Source organism: Oryctolagus cuniculus, chromosome 14 (assembly GCF_051225735.1).
Source record: "Oryctolagus cuniculus isolate XC-2025 breed Fujian yellow rabbit chromosome 14, ASM5122573v1, whole genome shotgun sequence".
Classification (NCBI taxonomy): domain Eukaryota; kingdom Metazoa; phylum Chordata; class Mammalia; order Lagomorpha; family Leporidae; genus Oryctolagus; species Oryctolagus cuniculus.
Window position 1 is genome coordinate 45,828,453 of NC_142880.1, and position 19,534 is coordinate 45,847,986.

The 19,534-nt window shown below is 44.8% G+C and overlaps 1 protein-coding gene across 4 annotated transcripts in view; it reads right to left on the reverse strand.

The window, feature by feature from the left end:
- RETREG1 (reticulophagy regulator 1) overlaps nt 1-19,534 on the reverse strand; it is a 148,158-nt gene that overhangs the window by 91,240 nt on the left and 37,384 nt on the right. For 2 of the 4 annotated variants that reach the window (XM_089312638.1, XM_089312640.1), the window contains 3 exons: nt 14,496-14,602; nt 13,269-13,313; nt 8,257-8,287 (listed from right to left, as the gene is read on the reverse strand). In XM_089312638.1, the coding sequence (XP_089168764.1) occupies nt 8,257-8,287; nt 13,269-13,313; nt 14,496-14,602 (183 nt within the window). The remainder of the gene's footprint in view (nt 1-8,256; nt 8,288-13,268; nt 13,314-14,495; nt 14,603-19,534) is intronic. The other 2 variants (XM_051853556.3, XM_089312641.1) reach the window with 1 other exon arrangement.

Genomic DNA, 19,534 nt, shown 5'->3' on the forward strand with positions numbered 1-19,534 from the left:
TACTCAAAGTAAACTACAAGAGGAAATGATTTTTTGATTGTTTATTGCTCCTCCTGGTTTTTTTTTTTTTCTTTCCCTAATGCTTAGAAAGCCAGACAATAATGACACTCAATAGGTATTTGTCGAAAGGACAAATGAAAATACACACACCATGTCACAAAACAACTGGGAGGAAATAAACCCACCACTGAAAGTAAGTGTAATTTCTGAGAGATCAATTTATAAGTGATTTAGGTTTTCTTCTTATGGTTTCCTAAATACCCAATTTTCTACAGTAGCATTGTATTACTTTTTAAATCTAAGAAAAGTATTAGTTATTTTTAAATGCTACAAGGCAAATATGACTACAAATAACAATGTTCAGGGAGTATAAATAAGGGAAATAAGTTCTAACCACCTGCAAAGTCTTAATGTTTATTCCTATAATCACAACATGGACCAGGGTGAGTTAAGAGAAATGTTAACTATCAATCATTCCTCCTTCTTTGGTTATTCAAACTTATGGGAATAAGAATGCTACTATGAACACTTAATTAGTCTAGTTTAATAATTTTATATACGAGTATTTATAAATGAAGTTCATTCATTCGCAAATATTTAGTCCTTTGGGATCTGCTCCCTGATCAAACCTGGAAACATGGGGTTGAGAGAATCTGAGAACCCGGATAAGATGACCAGCGCTGCAACCTTCACCTGCTACCAGGCAGCAGCACTGCCCTGGAAATTCTTTTCATTACAGAAAGATGAAGTAGCCCCCGGAAAAACGGGTAAATAGTTTATTGAACTCACGTTAAATTGGACTATTATAGAATTACATTCACTTAAAGAAATGCGAAAAAATTTATAAGCAACAAAAATCAAATTATAATAAAATATAATATTATGTGCCATTCACTCAGGGAGTCCTGAGTATTAAGTCATTTAGGGGTCACCGTCCACTGCTTCCAGACCGCAGAGACCTTGGATCCCTGGTTTTCCATGAGTTGACAAATCTGCTTGAGTTTAAGGAGAATGTTACCTGTGAAAGGTATGCAACCAGAACAGGTCTGAAAATTGACTGCCCCTGTCAATTGAAGCAAGTGGGACATGAAATGCAGTTCCTGTTTCATTTCATTTTTAGTTCCATAAGAAATACATCTGGTGCTGTCATGAAGATCTGCATCCATTTCCTGGGAGGCTTCTCCCCTGAACCTGTGTTCCAAGCATCGCTTACTGACTCCTGAGAGAAAACGGCAGGCCTCAGGTGCCCAGCACAAGACATTTTTAAAAACTCATCAGTAACTTTGCTTTAAATATTTGTTTTATTTATTTGAAAAGCAGAAGGACAGAAGATACAGATGAGAAAGATTTTGAATCCACCGCTTCTCCCCCAAAATGGTTTCAACAGTACAGGATGGTCCAGGCCAAAGCCAGGAGCCAGGAACTCCATTTGAGACTCCTACGTGGGTGACAGGTGTCAAAGCACTTGGGCCATCTTCTGCTGCCTTCCCAGGCACATTAGCAGTGAACTGGATTGGAAGTGAAGCAGGCGGGACTCAAACCCGCAACTTGGTGCTGGCCCCCATCAGTAACTTCTCATGTCAATACCCCACACCTGGTGAAGGGACACTGAACTTAGTTCTGCATAACATTTCCTCCAAAACAGCTTTAAAACCTGCACTAGTCTCTCATCTCCTGTGTGCCTTTACTGGGTTGGATTTTTGAAGTACATCTTGCAAAATTAACACAACAGATTGGAATCTGGATGGAGAACTTGGAGAAACTTTCAGATCGAATCCCAGCACCCTGGCTCAGGGCTTGCAATCAGCCAATGAATGGGTCCGTTCTTTCCTCGGGGAGAGGAAGAAAAGGGCTTTGACTCTCCATTGTGCAAGATATGACTGCTGAATTGTGCTCAATTATTATTTTTGAAAAAAGGAATAAAAGGCCTATTTGGGTTCTTACTTGGCAGGGTACAGACTTCCAAAGTGGTGCTCAGGCCCCAGGCTTATCCACGCATCTCCAGCCCAAGATTGACCCAAGCACAAATGGGCTTCTGCGCTTTCCAGTATATTCTGAATGTAAGTGGCTGTCTTTTTCTGAGGAATATCTTATTATTAGTTTTAGTATTAGTATTATTAGTATTATTCATTTATTCACTCAAATTCCAAAAAAAAGTTTCTTTTAAAACTCATAGAGATGTGGCTCCCTATCGGAATTTAAATGTTGGGTGAATTTAAAACAAGAAAATACAGCTTTGAAACTGTAAGCCACATTAGCAGGGTACCAGTCTTACAAGGAGACAAGGTGCAAGTTGTGAGGTGACTTTAAGCATGCTGGAAAAAATTAAGATGGGAAAGTCTAGTAGTTTCAATGATGAAAAAGCTATCAGGTAACAAATGCTTTTTTAAAAAAAAAAGATTTCTATTTATTTATTTGACATGTAGAGTTACAGACAGTGAGAGAGAGGCAAAGAGAAAGGTCTTCCTTCCCTTGGTTCACCCCCAAAATAGCCGCTATGGCTGGCACACTGTGCCGATCCGAAGCCAGATGCCAGGTGCTTCCTCCCAGTCTCCCATGCAGGTGCAGGGGCCCAAGCATTTGGGCCATCCTCCACTGCCCTCCCAGGCCACAGCACAGAGCTGGACTGGAAGAGGAGCAACCAGGATTAGAACTGGCACCCATGTGGGATGCCAGCACCACAGGCAAAGGATTAACCTAGTGCGCCATGGCGCCGGCCCACTAATGCTTTTTACCTGTTTAGGAGTTCAGTTCTGTCACTCTGCAATTCCTCGTGTGTGTGTGTGTGTTTCATATTATGTATTTGAGAGGCAGAGAGCCAGAGACAGAGAGAGCGCCTATCCACTAGTTCACTCTTCAAAGGCCTGAAACAGCTAGGGTTAGAACAGGGCCAAAGCCAGTAGCTAGGAACTCAATCCAGGTCTCCCACATGAGTGGCAGGAACTCAAATACTTGAGCTACCATCTTCTGCTTCCAGGTGTACATTAGCAGGAAGCTGGAACCAGAAGTGGAGCCAGACCTCAAACCCAGGCACTCCAATACCGGACTCAGGCATCTTGACCACTAGACTAAATGCTTGCCTTGTGTCTGTGCAATTCTGATAAGAATGATATGAGTGATAAATATTTTACACACACACAGTCTTCTTACTAACTTGCATTCCTCAGAGAAGACAATTAGTGACGCTGGATGATTCACCTTTTCATGGTGGTGTAACAAGGAGAGCAAGGAATGCATTAGACATCTCTGACTTGAACACTCCAGTTCATTCTGGGCCCAGGAAGTCCCTCAACATCAGGGCATGGCTTTTACAACCAACCAAGAACCTTGGCTCCTCTTTCTACTCCTACTTTCCACCCGCTTCCCCCAACCTTGAAGAAAACACAGCCAGCAAGAAGGCTTGAACAAGCAGTTATCTAGGAGCCCAGAAAACAAAGGGGCATTTCATCCCAGGATTTGGGACCACGCAACTGCTTCTGCTCAGAGTGGGTGTGAGAGAGGGAGAGACAGACTGAGAGCGACTCCCTTGATGTGACCAAACTAGAGGCAGAATGCCCGTGACTCTCCTGCCAATCCCTGCTGGCTCCAGAAAGACTGACTCTACAGACTCCAGGTTCCGTCTCTCAGGAGTGAGTTCAGTGTAAGGTGCCAGTCAAATGCAAGGCCCAAGCAGCCACTTCCCGTGGACAGCTCACTGCTAGGAGCTTTTAAAAGCTGCAGTCTCAGTCGGACCACCCCACAGCTGTCAGCTGTAATGTTCCAATTTCAAATATTTTAGTTATCATGGCAAAAAAAAAAATTGTGTTCTCTAATAATAAAGTGAGAGTAATGATGAGAACAACCCCTTCCTGGGGTTAAAATGTAAAGACCGTTAAAGAACTGGGAAAATAAATTTGAGGAATGGACTCGACCTAGCAATTAACCCACTAGTTAAGAGGCCCACTCACAGCAGAGTAGCTGGATTTGATACCCTGCTCCAGCTCCTGACTCCAACTTCTTGTTAACGCAGACCCTGGGAAGCAGCAATGATGCCTCCAGCGATGGTGGCCTGCCACCCACATGGGAGATCTACATAGGGGTGATCTACGTGGAGTTCTTGGCTCCCAGGTTCAGTCTCCTGGCCACTATGGGCATTTGGAAGTGAATCCACAGATGGGAGTTCTCATGCTCTCTCTTTCTGCCTCTCAAATAAATAAAACCTTAAAAGAATTTCAAAGATTAGGCCAGCGCCGTGGCTCACTAGGCTAATCCTCCACCTGCGGCGCCGGCACCCCGGGTTCTAGTCCCGGTTGGGGTGCCGGATTCGGTCCTGGTTGCTCCTCTTCCAGTCCAGCTCTCTGCTGTGGCCCAGGAGTGCAGTGGAGGATGGCCCAAGTGCCTGGGCCCCTGCACCCCATGGGAGACCAGGAGGAAGCACCTGGCTCCTGGCTTCGGATTGGTGCAGCGCACCATCAATAGCGGCCATTTGGGGGGTGAACCAAGGGAAGGAAGACCTTTCTCTCTGTCTCTAACTCTGCCAATCAAAAAAAAAAAAAAAAAAAAAGAATTTCAAAGATTAGACATGCAACAGATATTCTGGGTTAAAAATAATTTAGGAGCTGGTGTCATGGTGCAGTGAGTTAAGCTACCACCTGCGACACTGGCATCCCATAAGAGCACCACTGTTCCAGCTGCTGGGCTTCCAATCCAGTTCTTTGCTAAAGTACCTGGGAAAACAGAAGACAGACCAAGTGTTTGGGCCCCTGCCACCCACATGGGAGAATGGAGTTCCTTGTTCCTGGATTTGTCTGGCCCATCCCTAAATATTGTTGCCATTTGGAAAGTGAATCAGCAGATGGAAGATCTCTCTCTCTCTCTCTCTCTCTTCCTTTCAAATAAATAAATCCTACAAAATTGTAAAGAAAAAGTTTTTAATGATTATTATATGTAAGTAAAGATATTTCTTTATAATTTATACTTGCTTAGAACATGGTCAAATTGAAAATGATGTAATGTTTTTCAAAGGTGCTGTGCACACAGAAAAAGGAAATGTGTGTACTTTCTTAGTGATATCAGAGGGTTTTATGCAATCAGCCTCCACAATTGGGTGCAGAAATAGAAAGCTATTATTATTCCTGGGGTCAGGTTTCAATTCAGTACTAGGAACAGACCATTGACAATGTTAAGTTGGCTCTGTTGCTAGACAGTTCTGTATAAATCCGATTCACCTATTGTACAGTTAGTTATTGTACAGTTAGTTATTATTAAATAAATGGGCCAAGCATGAGCCCTTTTTGGAACACACCCACTGAGAAACAGCCTTTCGCCAATGAGTTTTCCAGGTACCAATATCTAATGAAGATGATCTAATTCTTACTGTTAATGACACCACTGGGAATCAGACCTTTGTTATCATTACACACTTGTTCAGTATAACATTCATGAGCTTTTCTGAACACTCTCTACATGTCCACAGAACTACACACACACACAAGAGGAGCCATATATGCCATCACCTTCATGCTACTTCTCAAATGAAACACTTTAAGCTCAGTTTAGCTGACAAATGTGAACTTTCCCAAAGAGCAAATAGGAATCTGTGAAGGAAGGGGCCGTTGGGACTGCAGAGGAGGAAGAAGGGAGACGCCTCTCCACTGAAAAGCTTTTCAGGAGCATTAGGAGTGAGGAGTGGTCCACTACTGGAGCCCCCTTTTAACCTCAAAATTAAGGCTCTGGATGCTCCCTACATGAACTGATTGAAACCCTACAGAGGGAAGGCCTGGCTTAGTCTAAGCTCAGGCACAAATGGAAAACTGATCCAGCACAATGCTGGAAGAAGAAACACTAACCTTTGCTGAGTGACCTGGGAACCCGGCTGTGTGGACAGAGTGAGTACAGGGTGTCTCCTCCCTGTAGCCAAGGGAGGCTTCTGGGTTAGTACCTGGGAGCCTGGGAGAGGAAAGACCCTAACTCCACATGGCTCCCCTGAGCAAAACAGTGCTTCTCTCTGCCTCTAAAGATCTGCTTATCAGTCCTTTATCCTGAAGGTGTGTTTTGATTTTTCACCACCAAAATACAGGCCCTACTCATTGCTAAGGAACACTGTACACAACACACCAAGTCATCATGAAAAAAATTCCAGGAGCAAATATTTTAATTTCACACCTAAATGTGATGAATGTTGGAAACTGCAGAAGACAATGTAAATTAAATCACACTAAAAGTGCCAGAAGCCCAAAAAAACACAAAAGGACATTATTAGGAAAGACATACACAAATCCTGTAAGTTGCACCTCCCATTAAGGCCCCACCACCCAATGCTATTGCACTGGGGATTAAGTTTCCTACACAAGAATTTTAGGATTTACATTCAAACCACAGCAGGAAATGATAATCTGACCAAACCAAGTATTACAAAATCTGAAAGCTGTCAGAGGCTAACAGCACCAAGTGCTATTTTTACAAGGCTTCTGAGATTATACTAGCACACATGGTCTCATCTTCCCCAACTCACAATCAGAGAGAAATTCTCAACTTCTTCAGCTGACAGATACGAACAAACAGGCAAAGAAAGCTTAAGACACTGACCCAAAATGGTCCAGCAAATGTGTAACAGGCAGGACCAGAACACAGGCCCCAAACCGGCCAGGGGCAGGCACATGGCAGAGTGGCCTGCATGCCTCCAACAAACACTCCAGTCCCTCTCTCCAGCCATGGCCTCAGCAGCAGCCTTCTGACCTTAATTAGATTTCCCAGAGAGATTCTCCGGGTCTTCTTTTGGAACCAGTTTGGAGAAATCCGACAAATCCTACCTCAGCCAGGGAACTGAGATGAGGATCTACAGTCAAAGCTGTTTTGGTGGTAAGTACTCTCAAGAGTGGGTGCACCCACATGGGAGACCAGGAGGAAGCACCTGGCTCCCACCTTCGGATCGGCGCAGTGCCGGCTGTTGCGGCCATTTGGGGGGTGAACTAACAGAAGGAAAATCTTTCTCTCTGTCTCTCCCTCTCACTGTCTGTAACTCTAACTCTCAAATAAAATCTTAAAAAAAAAAAAAGAGTGGGTGCAAAACATGGCACTTGACCTCTGTGGTCTACCTCCCGAAACACAAAATCTCAGGTCACTCATGAGAAAAACAGCAGACAAATTCCATAGGTGGTCCTACAGTGAGCACGCCTCCAAAGCATCAAGGTCAACAAAACCAAAGGAGGCCTGGAAAACTGTCTCCACTAAGAGGGGCCTAAGTTGACCTGACCGCTAAATGCCATGTGCACCCTAGGGGGTCCTGGAGCAGAAAACTGATATTGGGTAAGAAACGATGAAACGAGGGAATAAAGTGTGGACCTCAGTTCATAAAAACAATACCAGGCATTGCTTCTTTAATTACAACAAATGTACCACAGTATGTAAGATGCTAATGAAAGCAAATTGCGGACAGGGCGGGGAAGAGTGCTTTTTCTCATAGGACTTTCATGGCATCGTTTGACTTCCTTCCCATGCATTCATTTCCTGATGTCCACTTTGATATATCAGGCACCCCAACCATCCTTTATAAAGTAATGAAAATAATTTTCAAAACTCAATTCCTGCAAAAAATTCATGTTAGGGGAATATGAATCCTCATACTTTCTTCATTTTTCCATCTCCCATATGCTCAGTGGTGAAGTGAATCATGTTCCCCTGGTAACCACCTCAGCTCTTTCCCCTCCCCTTTGAAACAGCTCCTCTACAGCAGGATGGATGAGGCTAAATGAAACCGGAGCTGATGTTTGCTCTGGCTGGACAAGAAGTCAGCAGGGAGTCAACATCTGCCACATCCTCACTCTTAAGGAGTCTCTTAGCCCCTCCTCATTGTCTCCCCACACTCTGAAGTCCTCTAATGAATGCAAGGCTCACCCTTCACAACATTCCACTGAGTGCTACAACTCATTGAGGCACTGTTCTCCCAAGACAGCTCCCCAAAAGTGAAATTTGAAAGGAAACCCCAAACAAAAACACCTCCCTCTCTTCACTTCCACACCTTCACACATGGTGACTCTCACAAACACACGTTGCCCAATACTACAGCATAAGACAAACCATCTCCTAGAAGGAGCCACAATTTTATCCTTGTCCTCAGTTTGACCACGCTTTTCTTTACTTTGCCACTCTTATTATTAAGTTACTAAAGGATTCAGGTCCTTGTCACCAACATATTATCTCAGAGAAACATTCTGGAGGCTGAGTCACCTGCCACCCCCCGCCCATCATTAGCCACATTGAAAGAAAGTTCCCTACCTTTCACTGAGGCTTCTCCACAACTGTGCACCTGCAAGAGGGAGAAGGAAAATGTGAGGCTTAACCAGGTATTGTTCTCCTGAGGTTTCTCAACTTCTAAACATTCTCTTTCATATGGAATGCTTAGAACTTTGAACACTAGGATTAAAAGTCACACAATGCATACTTTGGACAATTAGTCTACAAATACTTTGAGAATCTACCACATGCAAAGCACTTGAACACACATCACGTGAAATGGAATGCTCTAGAATACATGCCTTGGGGATTTTACTGTCGAGCAGGGTGAACAAAATATGCACTTGAGTAAATATGGACTCAGGTAGGTAGTACAGGAACTCTCTAAGAAGTAGAAATCTGGGGCAGGCGCTGTGGCGTAGTAGGTTAAGCCTCCACCTGTGGCACCGACATCCCATATGGGCACCTGTTGAGTGCCAGTTGCTCCTCTTCTGATCCATCTCTCTGCTTATGGTCTGGGAAAGCAATGGAAGATGGCCAAAGTGCTTGGGCCCCTGCACCCTTGTGGGAGACGAGGAAAAAGCTCCTGACTCCTGGCTTCAGATCGGCCCAGCTCCAGCCATTGCGGCCATCTGGGGACTGAATTTCTCCCCGTGTCCCTCCCTCCATCTGTAACTCTGACTTTCAAATAAATAAATACATCTTTTTTTTTTTTTTTTTAAAGAAGTAGTTGTTCATGGACAGAGAAAATGTAGCTGCTCAACAAAGTGCCAATAATAGATGTGGCATGTGAGATGAGGCTTGACTTGAAGCTGACAAAATAAAAACTAAGACAACCTACTTGAGAAAGAAGATTATTATCTACTCTTTAGATGTTTTCAGCTTCTATCCAGGCTCAAGTGAAGTCCACAGACAATCTATATATACCTAGATCTCTTCGACTTTCTAATTCTCCAGTGACCACCTTCATTGGATCGTGTCTTGATATAAGATTCCCAACTTTAACAAAGTTCAATATGATTAATGATCATGACAAAATGTTCCATCAAACAAAACGCCAAAGGTCTTCAACAAAAGGCCAAAGAGATCTTCCTTATGTTCGTTAATATCCCAAAATCCATGTGATAAATATTTTTAACATTTACTTCCAGGACATACCTTCTCAAAATTGTTTCTTTGTATTTTTCAGATAATTCGAATTGTGCAATTAATCTAGTTTCCTCTTATACCTTGGTTGCCAGTAAGCAAGTGGATAAATCTTTTGTTCAATCATAGTTATTATATCAGTCTTCTGTTCCTCTATTAGTCCTCTTTCACAGTATTGTGTTTTATGTTCCTTATAAGCTCCTTCAAAATTTGGGAGTTGGGTGGCATATAAAAAGAAAACAACTCAAAAGGACCCATGAAGTTGTGAATAATAGTGAGGTATCAACTCAAGTTGGGAAACTGGATGGACAACATTTTAAAAACATTTACTCCCCTTGTCATATAACATTTTTCCTTTTTTTCATTTCATTTCTTTTTTTTTTAACTTTTATTTAATGAATATAAATTTCCAAAGTACAGAATATGGATTACAATGGCTTCCCCCCCATAATGTCCCTCCCACCCACAACCCTCCCCTTTCCCACTCCCTCTCCCCTTCCATTCACATCAAGATTCATTTTCAATTCTCTTTATATACAGAAGATCAGTTTAGCATACATTAAGTAAAGATTTCAGCAGTTTGGTCCCACACAGAAACATAAAGTGAAAAATACTGTTTGAGTACTAGTTATAGCATTAAATCTCAATGTACAGCACACTAAGGACAAAGATCCTACATGAGGAGTAAGTGCACAGTGACTCCTGTTGTTGACTTAACAAATTGACACTCTTGTTTATGGCATCAGTAATCACCCTAGGCTCTTGTCATGAGCTGCCAAGGCTATGGAAGCCTCCTGAGTTCACCGACTCTGATCATATTTAGACAAGGCCATGGTCAAAGTGGAAGTTCTCTCCTCCCTTCAGAGAAAGGTACCTCCTTCTTTGATGACCCGTTCTTTCCACTTGTATCCCCGGCGTCATCAACATGGGCAACTCCCTCATTGAGCGCGGGGCCTGTGCTTCAGTGAAGACGCCGTCAAGGCCCGCCTGGCTGCCTTAGCTGACCATATAACATTTTTCTAACAACACTGAGGCCAAGAATAAAAAGAAGGTAGAACAGTACGGAACATATGTTTGCTTGCTTACTTGATTATTAGAAATTGGAGGAATGACTATGGTTGATGGAGAAGAGAACAAGGACGTTTCAAATGGTGAGGACAGCATCTCCTTAATCTCTGAGCAAAGACCAGGACAGGGCCACATATAGGGTGGAGAGTCAGAGCAACATTGGAGCTGGGAATGTGCAAATGACAAGAGGCCAAGCTGAAGATGAGTCAAACCAATAGCCACAAAAGATCTCGCTCAACAGGAGCAGGGGTCAAGGGGAGATACACAAAGAACGCCCTAAGAATTGACTTTCAGGCTTTGCACAGCACTTCCAAAGGCTAAGGTCAAAGATGAAGCTACCTGGGAGACAACAGAATCCAGGCCACCAGAAAGCCAAGCTGTAACGATACAAGGAGGGTGCCTAAAGGACTAGAGTCCATGTGCTACAATCCCTATGGATCCCATCTTCAACAGCAACCTGACCGCACAGAACGTGGCATAAGGACAGTGCGGATTCACAGCAGAGACACCTGCTGAGCCCTCCTACTATTCACAGGGTAGTAGTGAAGGATCAGAGAAGGAAAAGGTGGTCAAGGACAAGTTGAGGGATGCAAGAGGAGTTTTCTATAGAAGAATTCCCCAAAGGAGTTAATGCAGGGAAACACTCGAGACACCCAACGATAAGGGAGAGGAAATCTTTCAAAGCTAGCGTAGCTCAGACCAGAGACTCACCAAATACACACAAGGGCTCCCGTGGGTTTCACAAAGTAATTCACAAGATAGTACTCTGCATTTTAGTTATTTGCCATCTATTTCATAGGAAGCATCTAAGATGGTATCACAGATAATTGAGAGTAGTCAAACTCTCAGATGTAGAATGGTTGTTGGAGGGGCTGCAGGAAGGGGCAGAGGGACTTACTTTCAGTGGGTGCAGGGCTGCAGTTTGGGAGCTACGAAAGTTTAAAACAAGCAGGATAACTGGGGGCAGAGGTACAATTAAATTCTTAATAATCTAGGTTTAATATATTTAGCCAAAAATGTGGGAAGGAAGCAGAGCCACCCAGTAAGCCCCGGATGACTTCACCATCCTTTTCTGGTGGTTGCCACTGTGGTGGCTATTAGCTGATTGCAGCCACGGAGTCACCATAATTGCATCAGGATCTAACTTGAAGCTAAATCTGTGCCTTCCTGGGACTAGTTTGCTGCCGTAGCTCCTTTCACTAAAAGGTCCCAGAGTCAGGCTCCTGCCAACTATTCCCACATTCAAGTGGGTCTCTGTCCAAAAGACTTAAGACCAGAGGACCAAGCACACAGCAGTATTTCTTCAGTCAGGCACAAGGGAGCTCTGGGAAAGCAGGGTAATGAATCCCATTTCTCCTGTTTTTCTCAAGCAGTAGCAACACCGTATTCAGAGCAATGTCACCCCGAGAGAAAGGATGGCCTGTGACACAGTCCTGCCCTAGGGGGTCCAGTGTGAGGGCTCCACTTGGCTACAGAGGCTTGCGTGTCTGGATCCCCACTGGAAGCACTACAACACCATTCAACACCATTGGCACAGAGAGGTACTCAATGCAGCTTGACCACTGAGTGAACAAACCTCATGCTGACCCGATTTTCTGTCAGTTGAACAGAGGGGGCTGTCACTATGCCAAAGACACTTCTTTCTTATGCTTTCATTTGACCCTGTACAATCCTGGGTTGTGAGGATGGTTTCTCCCACTTTTGTGCATAAAGAAGCTCAGATGGTAGAGCAGACAAAATAGCTTTCCAGGGTCCCAAGTCTTAACTCTGGAACCTGGGAACATTACTTCATATGGAAAAGGGGTCTTTGCAGGTGTGGGTTGGTTAAGGAAGTGAGATGAGGACATTATCCTGAATTATCCAGATGGGCCCAAAAGGCAATCAATCACAGGATCCTTCTAAGAGGGAGACAGAAAGGGATTTGACAAAGACAAAGGGGAGGTAATGCAAGCACAAAGGCAGGGACTGCAGTGATGCAGCCACAGCCTAGGAACACCTGCAGTCACCAGACGCTGGAGAGGCGGGCAGCAAATCCTTCATCAGAGCCTCCAGAGGGAGTGGCTCCCTGTCCACACCTTGACCATGGCCCAGTGGGCTAATGGCTTCCAGAACCATGAGAGAACTGTCTCCTGTTCCATGCCACCAAGTCTCTGGCCATTTGCTGCAGCCACAGCTGACTAACACACTCTACTCTGTGGCTCCTCACCACAAGAAAAGGGAGCAAACCTGCTCAGGAAGAATTAGACCACTTAGGCCAATGATCTTTCAACTCCACAACCTTAATTTTTTAAAGGCCTGAATCTTGGCAGTCTGTGAACATAAAACACCCTCATTCCTATGACTATGAAGCCAAGGAGTGAAACTCCCCAAAGCTGAAGGCCTTTGCAGGTCCAGAGACATTAAGTGGAAAGTCTTGACAATTGTTCTTTTCTCACGCTTGGCCCCTCCCACAGAAATCAAATTTTTCACACCTGGCCTGGGCTTTCCACATTTGTCTGAATTTTATAAGTTGTATGCCAGACTACAGCCAAATCTGACACACAACTGAAAATCTCAAGACACCCTGCTTGATTTGGGAGTCAACCTGTTCCACCAAACTGAAGTGGCTGCTATAGCACTTGTAAACGGCTGTCTTCTGGGATCCCTCTGAGGGAGGGCCTAGGGAATGAAGATGTCACAAAGCTCTTTCGAGAAACACAGGCTCTCTTCTCTCACTTACAAACCAAGCAAGCAATATGGGGGACCATCATGGACCAATCCAAGCAACACTTGCACAAAAGCCTCATGCACTGCCAGCCTCCAGTCATAAAGTCTTAAGACTTAAACAACCAGGATCATACCAAGTTCCTTCAAGGTGAAAAGTGAGGGAGTCAAGTGTCTGTTCTCTGAAACAGAGAATAGGAAGGTAAAGAGGAGAAGAGAGGGAGAGAAGGAAGGGTGCATGCAAGAACACAATCTAATCTGTAGATTCAAGGAAAACACAAATCACACGAAAACAAATGTGTTCACCTTGCCGGAACATTGTCATGACAGAATTAGCTTCAAACCTGGAAACACAGTAATTCAAAGCAATCTTTCTGGAAATGGTTTATACCATGATTTAGCTGGAAAACTGTGAAAGCTTAAAATAAAAACCAGATTTAAAGAAGAGCCACAAGATATCATGGTGATAAATCTGCAACAGCTTAAACCCTGGACTCCAGCTCATGTTAGGGAGGGAGGAGACAGCCACCTCCTACAAAGTGGGCCTGTTTTCCCACCCAGGCAGGAATGCCAGCCTCTTCTTATGCACATCAGTCCAGACAGACTTCAACCAAAATTATCCCTCCACTTGGGATACAAGTGCTGAGATTAAATTCCCCATTGCAACCTCCTCTTGGCTATTTTTGATCAGATTTCTCTTACAACATTAAGGTTCATGGGTCTCAATTATTCCGGGGGGGGGGGGGGTTCTTACCATTTACAAAAACTAGGTCAAACATGGTAGAAAAGGCCCCTCTACATATGGAAAAACTTGACTCAGATTTCTAATATAGTTAAAATACTTAAAAAAAACTTGGATAAATTTAAAAAAATAATTCAAGTTCTCACTTTCGAACAGTGGTTAAAATTAATTCATTTTTAATCATCATCAATTTATCTTTAAAAATTTGTTTGGCCATCATTTGTTTTTAAACCCTGAATTATCTGTTTTCCTTCACTGAAGCAGAGGAAATTTTTATATAAACTGGTCCATTTTCCAGTGGCCCAGTTTCATCATGTGGGATGTAATAAATATTTAACTGTTATCCTCACTGCAGCCTACTTAAATATCAAAACGGTATTTAAAACAGAACTTAAAGACAAGAGAGAAAGCAGCACACATAAACGTTCTTCCCAGGAGCAACAGCTATGACTAGAGACCATATAGTCTAATTATTCTACTGAGAAAAGCAAAGTCAGTGCCTACGTCATCAATTACTGTGCTACTAACCAAAGAAAAAACTAGTTAATGTGCCTACACAAAGTTCAGAAATTCAAAGTCTAGGAAACTGAAAACCATAAAAATGAAACCTGAGCTTTCTTACCTCTCGTTCTAGACAAAACCATATCCTTTATTATCTGCATAATAACACGCCCAAGTATCATGACGGAAATCAGGTGATATACTCTCCATGGAGTCAATGCAAGGAACCTGCAGCAGAAAAACAGAAGAAATCATGATTTCACTCAAGTATTTTAATGTGTGCTATAAAATCATGTTGACTTCCCGCCACGGAAACAAAACATGCATTCAACAATGCTTTCACTTTTCAAAACAGCCGGGCCTGAAAGTCAACTCACGGGCCTGAAAGTCAACTCACAGGCACAACAAAATTTTGTCAGCAAAACAAAAGCCCTTGAGCCATGTGTACTTTTGTGCCAGGCTTTCTGCTCTGACCTTTCATTTCAGCAGAGGATTTGCGATCGTGGTGTGGCCCAAATATCCCTCCCAGTGCTGGGCTTCTCCCTGCACAGAGGGATGCTGGAACCGGCCTGAGACAGGGTTGTGACGGGCTAAGGAACCAGAGCTGTGGCACTTCCTGACAGACACGGGTTACAGCAGATGCTTCTGACTCACCGTCCCGGTCCTGCGTCTTAGGCCTCCTCTGAACACTGCCCCCTTCTCCTAAAAACAGGAGTTAAAGATCCAATCGGCTCCCCCTTTCCTTTTAAGATCACTATCGCTTTGGCCACCTGCCTACCTCCTCTCTGGAGAGAAACAAACAGAAGTCTTCACTCTAGCCGGCGCCGTGGCTCAATAGGCTAATCCTCCACCTTGCGGCGCCGGCACACCGGGTTCTAGTCCCGGTTGGGGCGCCGGATTCTGTCCCGGTTGCCCCTCTTCCAGGCCAGCTCTCTGCTATGGCCAGGGAGTGCAGTGGAGGATGGCCCAGGTGCTTGGGCCCTGCACCCCATGGGAGACCAGGAAAAGCACCTGGATCCTGGCTCCTGCCATCGGATCAGCGCGGTGCGCCGGCTGCAGCGGCGGCCATTGGAGGGTGAACCAACGGCAAAGGAAGACCTTTCTCTCTGTCTCTCTCTCACTGTCCACTCTGCCTGTCAAAAAAAAAAAAAAAAAAAAAAAAAAAAAGAAGTCTTCACTCTGAGCAGCACCCAGACCCCGCAGGACCCTTTCTGCTGCTGTTGGGCTTACCTAGGACTGGACCGGCCAAGACGGCACAGGGAGCTCTCAGCCTGGCCATGAGGCTCTCAGAAGCCGAAACCCCTGTGTTACACAATTGGCCAAGCGTACTATTAACTTTGACAACTGTTAAACGCTGGTGGCAAGCTACACAGAGAACTGAGGGACACATCAACACTGCCTGTATGAACTCCTTTTCTCAGCCGCCATAGGCAGAGCTCACAAAATGCAAGCGAGGTACAGGTGTTGTCACAGCAAGCAGGGAGATCACAGAGGGAAGAATGACAGCGAATCAGGGAGAACTGGGTAAGAGAACTGGGTGGGAGTGGCACTTGACCTTGGTCTGGGAGAACCAATGCAATTCCAAGGAAAATGGAGGCTATTCGAGAGGACACAACACGCACAGGTCGGAGTCCAGCAAGGAGGAGAGGCCAACTGCAGGCTGAGTGCTCTGCAGTGGCCTTAGCAGCAACGGAAGACAGAAGAGGGCTGGAGACTGGCAGAGGCAGGACAGACTGAGGAGACAGACAAACGGCAGGAGTTTGGCCTCTGCACTGTCATAGACAGAAAGTCCAAGGTAGAGAGAAGGAAAACCAGGTGCCAGTTGGTTTTGGAGGACAAGGAGGAAGCACCACATCTGGCCATCCAGAGGTCATGCACTGTGCGCGGTGGGAAGTAGCTCCATGCAAGACTCTGGGAGAAGCTGTGGGTGGAACTCTCACCAGAAGAGGGGCACCCAAGTCTAGCACCAAGTTTAATGCTCAATGCAGGTGTGACCTGGACCAGTCAAATGAGCACGTAGACTAAGTCCATCTTTTCTTTTTTAAAATGTATTTATTTGAGAGGGAGGGGGAGGAGAAGAGAGAGAGAGAGAGAAAGAGAGGAAAGGGGGCTCCCATCAGCAGGTTCACTCCCCAAATGCCTGCAGCAGCTGGGCTAGGCCAGGCCAAGGCCAGGAGCCGGGAACTGAGTCCAAGTCTTTTCCAATGTGAGTGGCAGGAACTCCATTACCTGAGACCTGGGGAGTCACTGCTGCCTCCCTGCTCCGCATCAGCAGGAAGCGGGAGTTCAGAGCTGAGGTGAGGTGGTCACCAAAGCCATGCACTCCAGTATGGGATGAAAACATCTAAAGCAGCACCTTAACCACCAGGCCAAACTCCTAGCCCCAGTTGCAGCCGCCTTTTTTTTTTTTTTTTTTTTTTTTTTTTTTTTTTTTTTTGACAGATAGTTAGACAGTGAGAGAGAGTGAGAGAGAAAGGTCTTCCTTCTGTTGGTTCACTCCCCCAAATGGCCGCTATGGCCGGAGTTACACCAATCCAAAGCCAGGAGCCAAGTGCTTCCTCCTGGTCTCCCGTGTGTGTGCAGGAGCCCAAACATTTGGGCCATCCTCCACTGCCTTCCTGGGCCACAGCAGAGAGCTGGACTAGAAGAGGAGCAACCAGGACTAGAACCTGGCACCCATATGGGATGCCAGTGGTGCTGCAGGCGGAGGATTAACCAAGTGAGCCACGGCACCAGCCCCCACCCAGTTGCATCCTTCTTAAACTACGATCTGCAACTGCCACCAGGTTGACTGCCTGGAAAACTTCTAACTTATAGATTCCCAGACTCCTCTCCTTAGGTCTTTTGAAGTGTGAGGTCCAATTACTAGTATTTTTATCCAACAAATACTTATTTATGGATTCCCTACACTGGGACAAGCACTGCACTACCAAAGGGGAACAAATGGTGAACAAGCAGCGCAGAGAAGGAGACATAACGAAAATCCACAATGCCAACAGCCATGTCTTCAACGGAAAATAATTTGTTTCTCCAGTAAGGGGCCACCACATGCTCTTTTGTTTTTTCAAGATTTATTTATTTGAAAGGCAGAGCAAGAGAGAAAAAGAGAGCAATCCATTTACTGATTCAGTCCCCAAATGGCTACAACAGCCAGGGTTGGGCCAGATTTAAATCAGGGGCCAGGAACTCCATCCTGGTCTCCCACATGGGATGCAGAGACCCAAGTACTTGGGCCATCTCCAGCTGTCTTCTCAGGTACATTAGAAGGAAGCTGCATCTGAAGCCTAGTACTGGGACTCAAACTGGCACTCCTAGGCCACAACACTGGCCCCCACACACGCCCTATTTTTAAAGCTATTAACGTTTGTTTGAACTAGGCTGTGTTTTACTGTTTGTTCTGTTTGGGGCCTCCCTCCTCACTATGAGTTTATCATTAATTCCAGCTATTGTTCACGTGTGGGGCTCTCTCAGGTTTCCCCATCTCACACGGAAGTGGCAGTTTTCAAAATTTTTGACAGTGACTATAATAAGAAATTCATTTACACTGATAGACATTTAATGAACCCAAAGTTTCAAAAAATAATGTTTATCCTTATGATTTACAATGCCTTATGATATTTTCCAAGGAAATGATGATATGTTTAAATGCTGACTGTGACTCACCCACTGACTCAGGGCCCACCAGCGAGCTATAACCCAGAGTTAGGCTCACATGTATCAGGGGGATCTAGAAATGTTGTGCTATGGTTTGAGCAGGACTTGATCCCAAACTCATACAGACATTTAAACCCCAGAAGTCATAAGTTAATGGTACAAAGAGGCTGGAAATTCAATCCAACTACAGTTATTAGGAGCTGGGCCTCATGGTAGGTTCTTGGGCCACTGGGGCCAAGGGTTGTTACGAGATGGGCTCAACTGCTCTCTCCACTTCCTGGCTTGCCATGTGATCCTTCCTCCCTGATACACCCTGCCACTCTTATCAGAGGCCCAACCAGTGGGGCTGCCCACTTTTGAACTTGAACCTCCAAAACTAGGGGCTAAATAAGCCTTTCTCTTTACAAAGTTAGTATTCTCAGGTATTGTGTGGTGGTGATGAAAAGTTGCTAATACAGTCAGATGAGTAGGCTTCATTAGAATGGCCTCCTTTTTCAGAGTTGGACAAAGCCCTAGGAGAGAGATGGAAAGTTTTCTCAAGTTTAAAGGTATTTAGAACAAGACAGAAAGCCATTTCAGTATCTTCTAAAAAAGAAAAAAAAAAAAAAAAAAAAAACCCAAACTGAAGCACTGAAGGGCATTAGTTACTCTCTTGTTGGAAGTTACAAACTTTCAGAAAGAAATTAATGCCAGGGCTTTGCTTCACAGACCCGGTTACCAACCCCCTTTGGAGCAATTCCAAAGGGCACTCAGGCTGTCCCCTCCATGTCCTGGGCCAGGATCCAGCTGGCATCTCAGTCAAGGTCTTGCTAGTCAGTGAGACTCCTCCATCTGCTGCGAAGACAACACCAGCACTGCTTGGGAAGGTAAGGTCGCAACTGCATGGGCTTTCATACTTGTTTCCTTTGTAGGTTAGCATCTTTAACCCCAGGAATGAAGTAGAGAAATGCTTGAGAAATGAATCCCTAACGTGAATTACAACACAATTTGTAGTTAGACAAATCTAGGCATATTTGTTATTTTAATCATTTATAATATTTAAGATAATTTGTCTGTGGATCTACTTTAAAACAGGTAGCTGAGTAAATAAGACTTGTGATTTGGGAAGTGAACCAGTGGACAGAAGTGCTCTCTCTCTCTCACCCCTTTCAAATAAAATGAAAATAAATGAAAGGGATTTATTTTTCACCTCCACGATAGGCAGTGGTGAGAGTTTCCGCCAGGAGGCACAGTGCATGAGGATCCGGCATCTGCTCTGGTGACATCAGCGGCCAGTAGCACTCACTGTCTGGTGGTGAATTCTCCAGAGGCCACTCCCTCCTGCTGCAGGGATTCTTGGGATCACACCAAACATGGCCACCTCCCCTCCCCTCCCCACGTCTGGATGCGCTGAGAGATGCAGCTCATCAGAAAGGCAGGGCTGATGCTGGCTTCTATCTATTCATCGACTTTCCCCTACTGTCCTCTCTAGATAGCTTAGCTGGCTTTCTTCATTCCTTTCTTTTT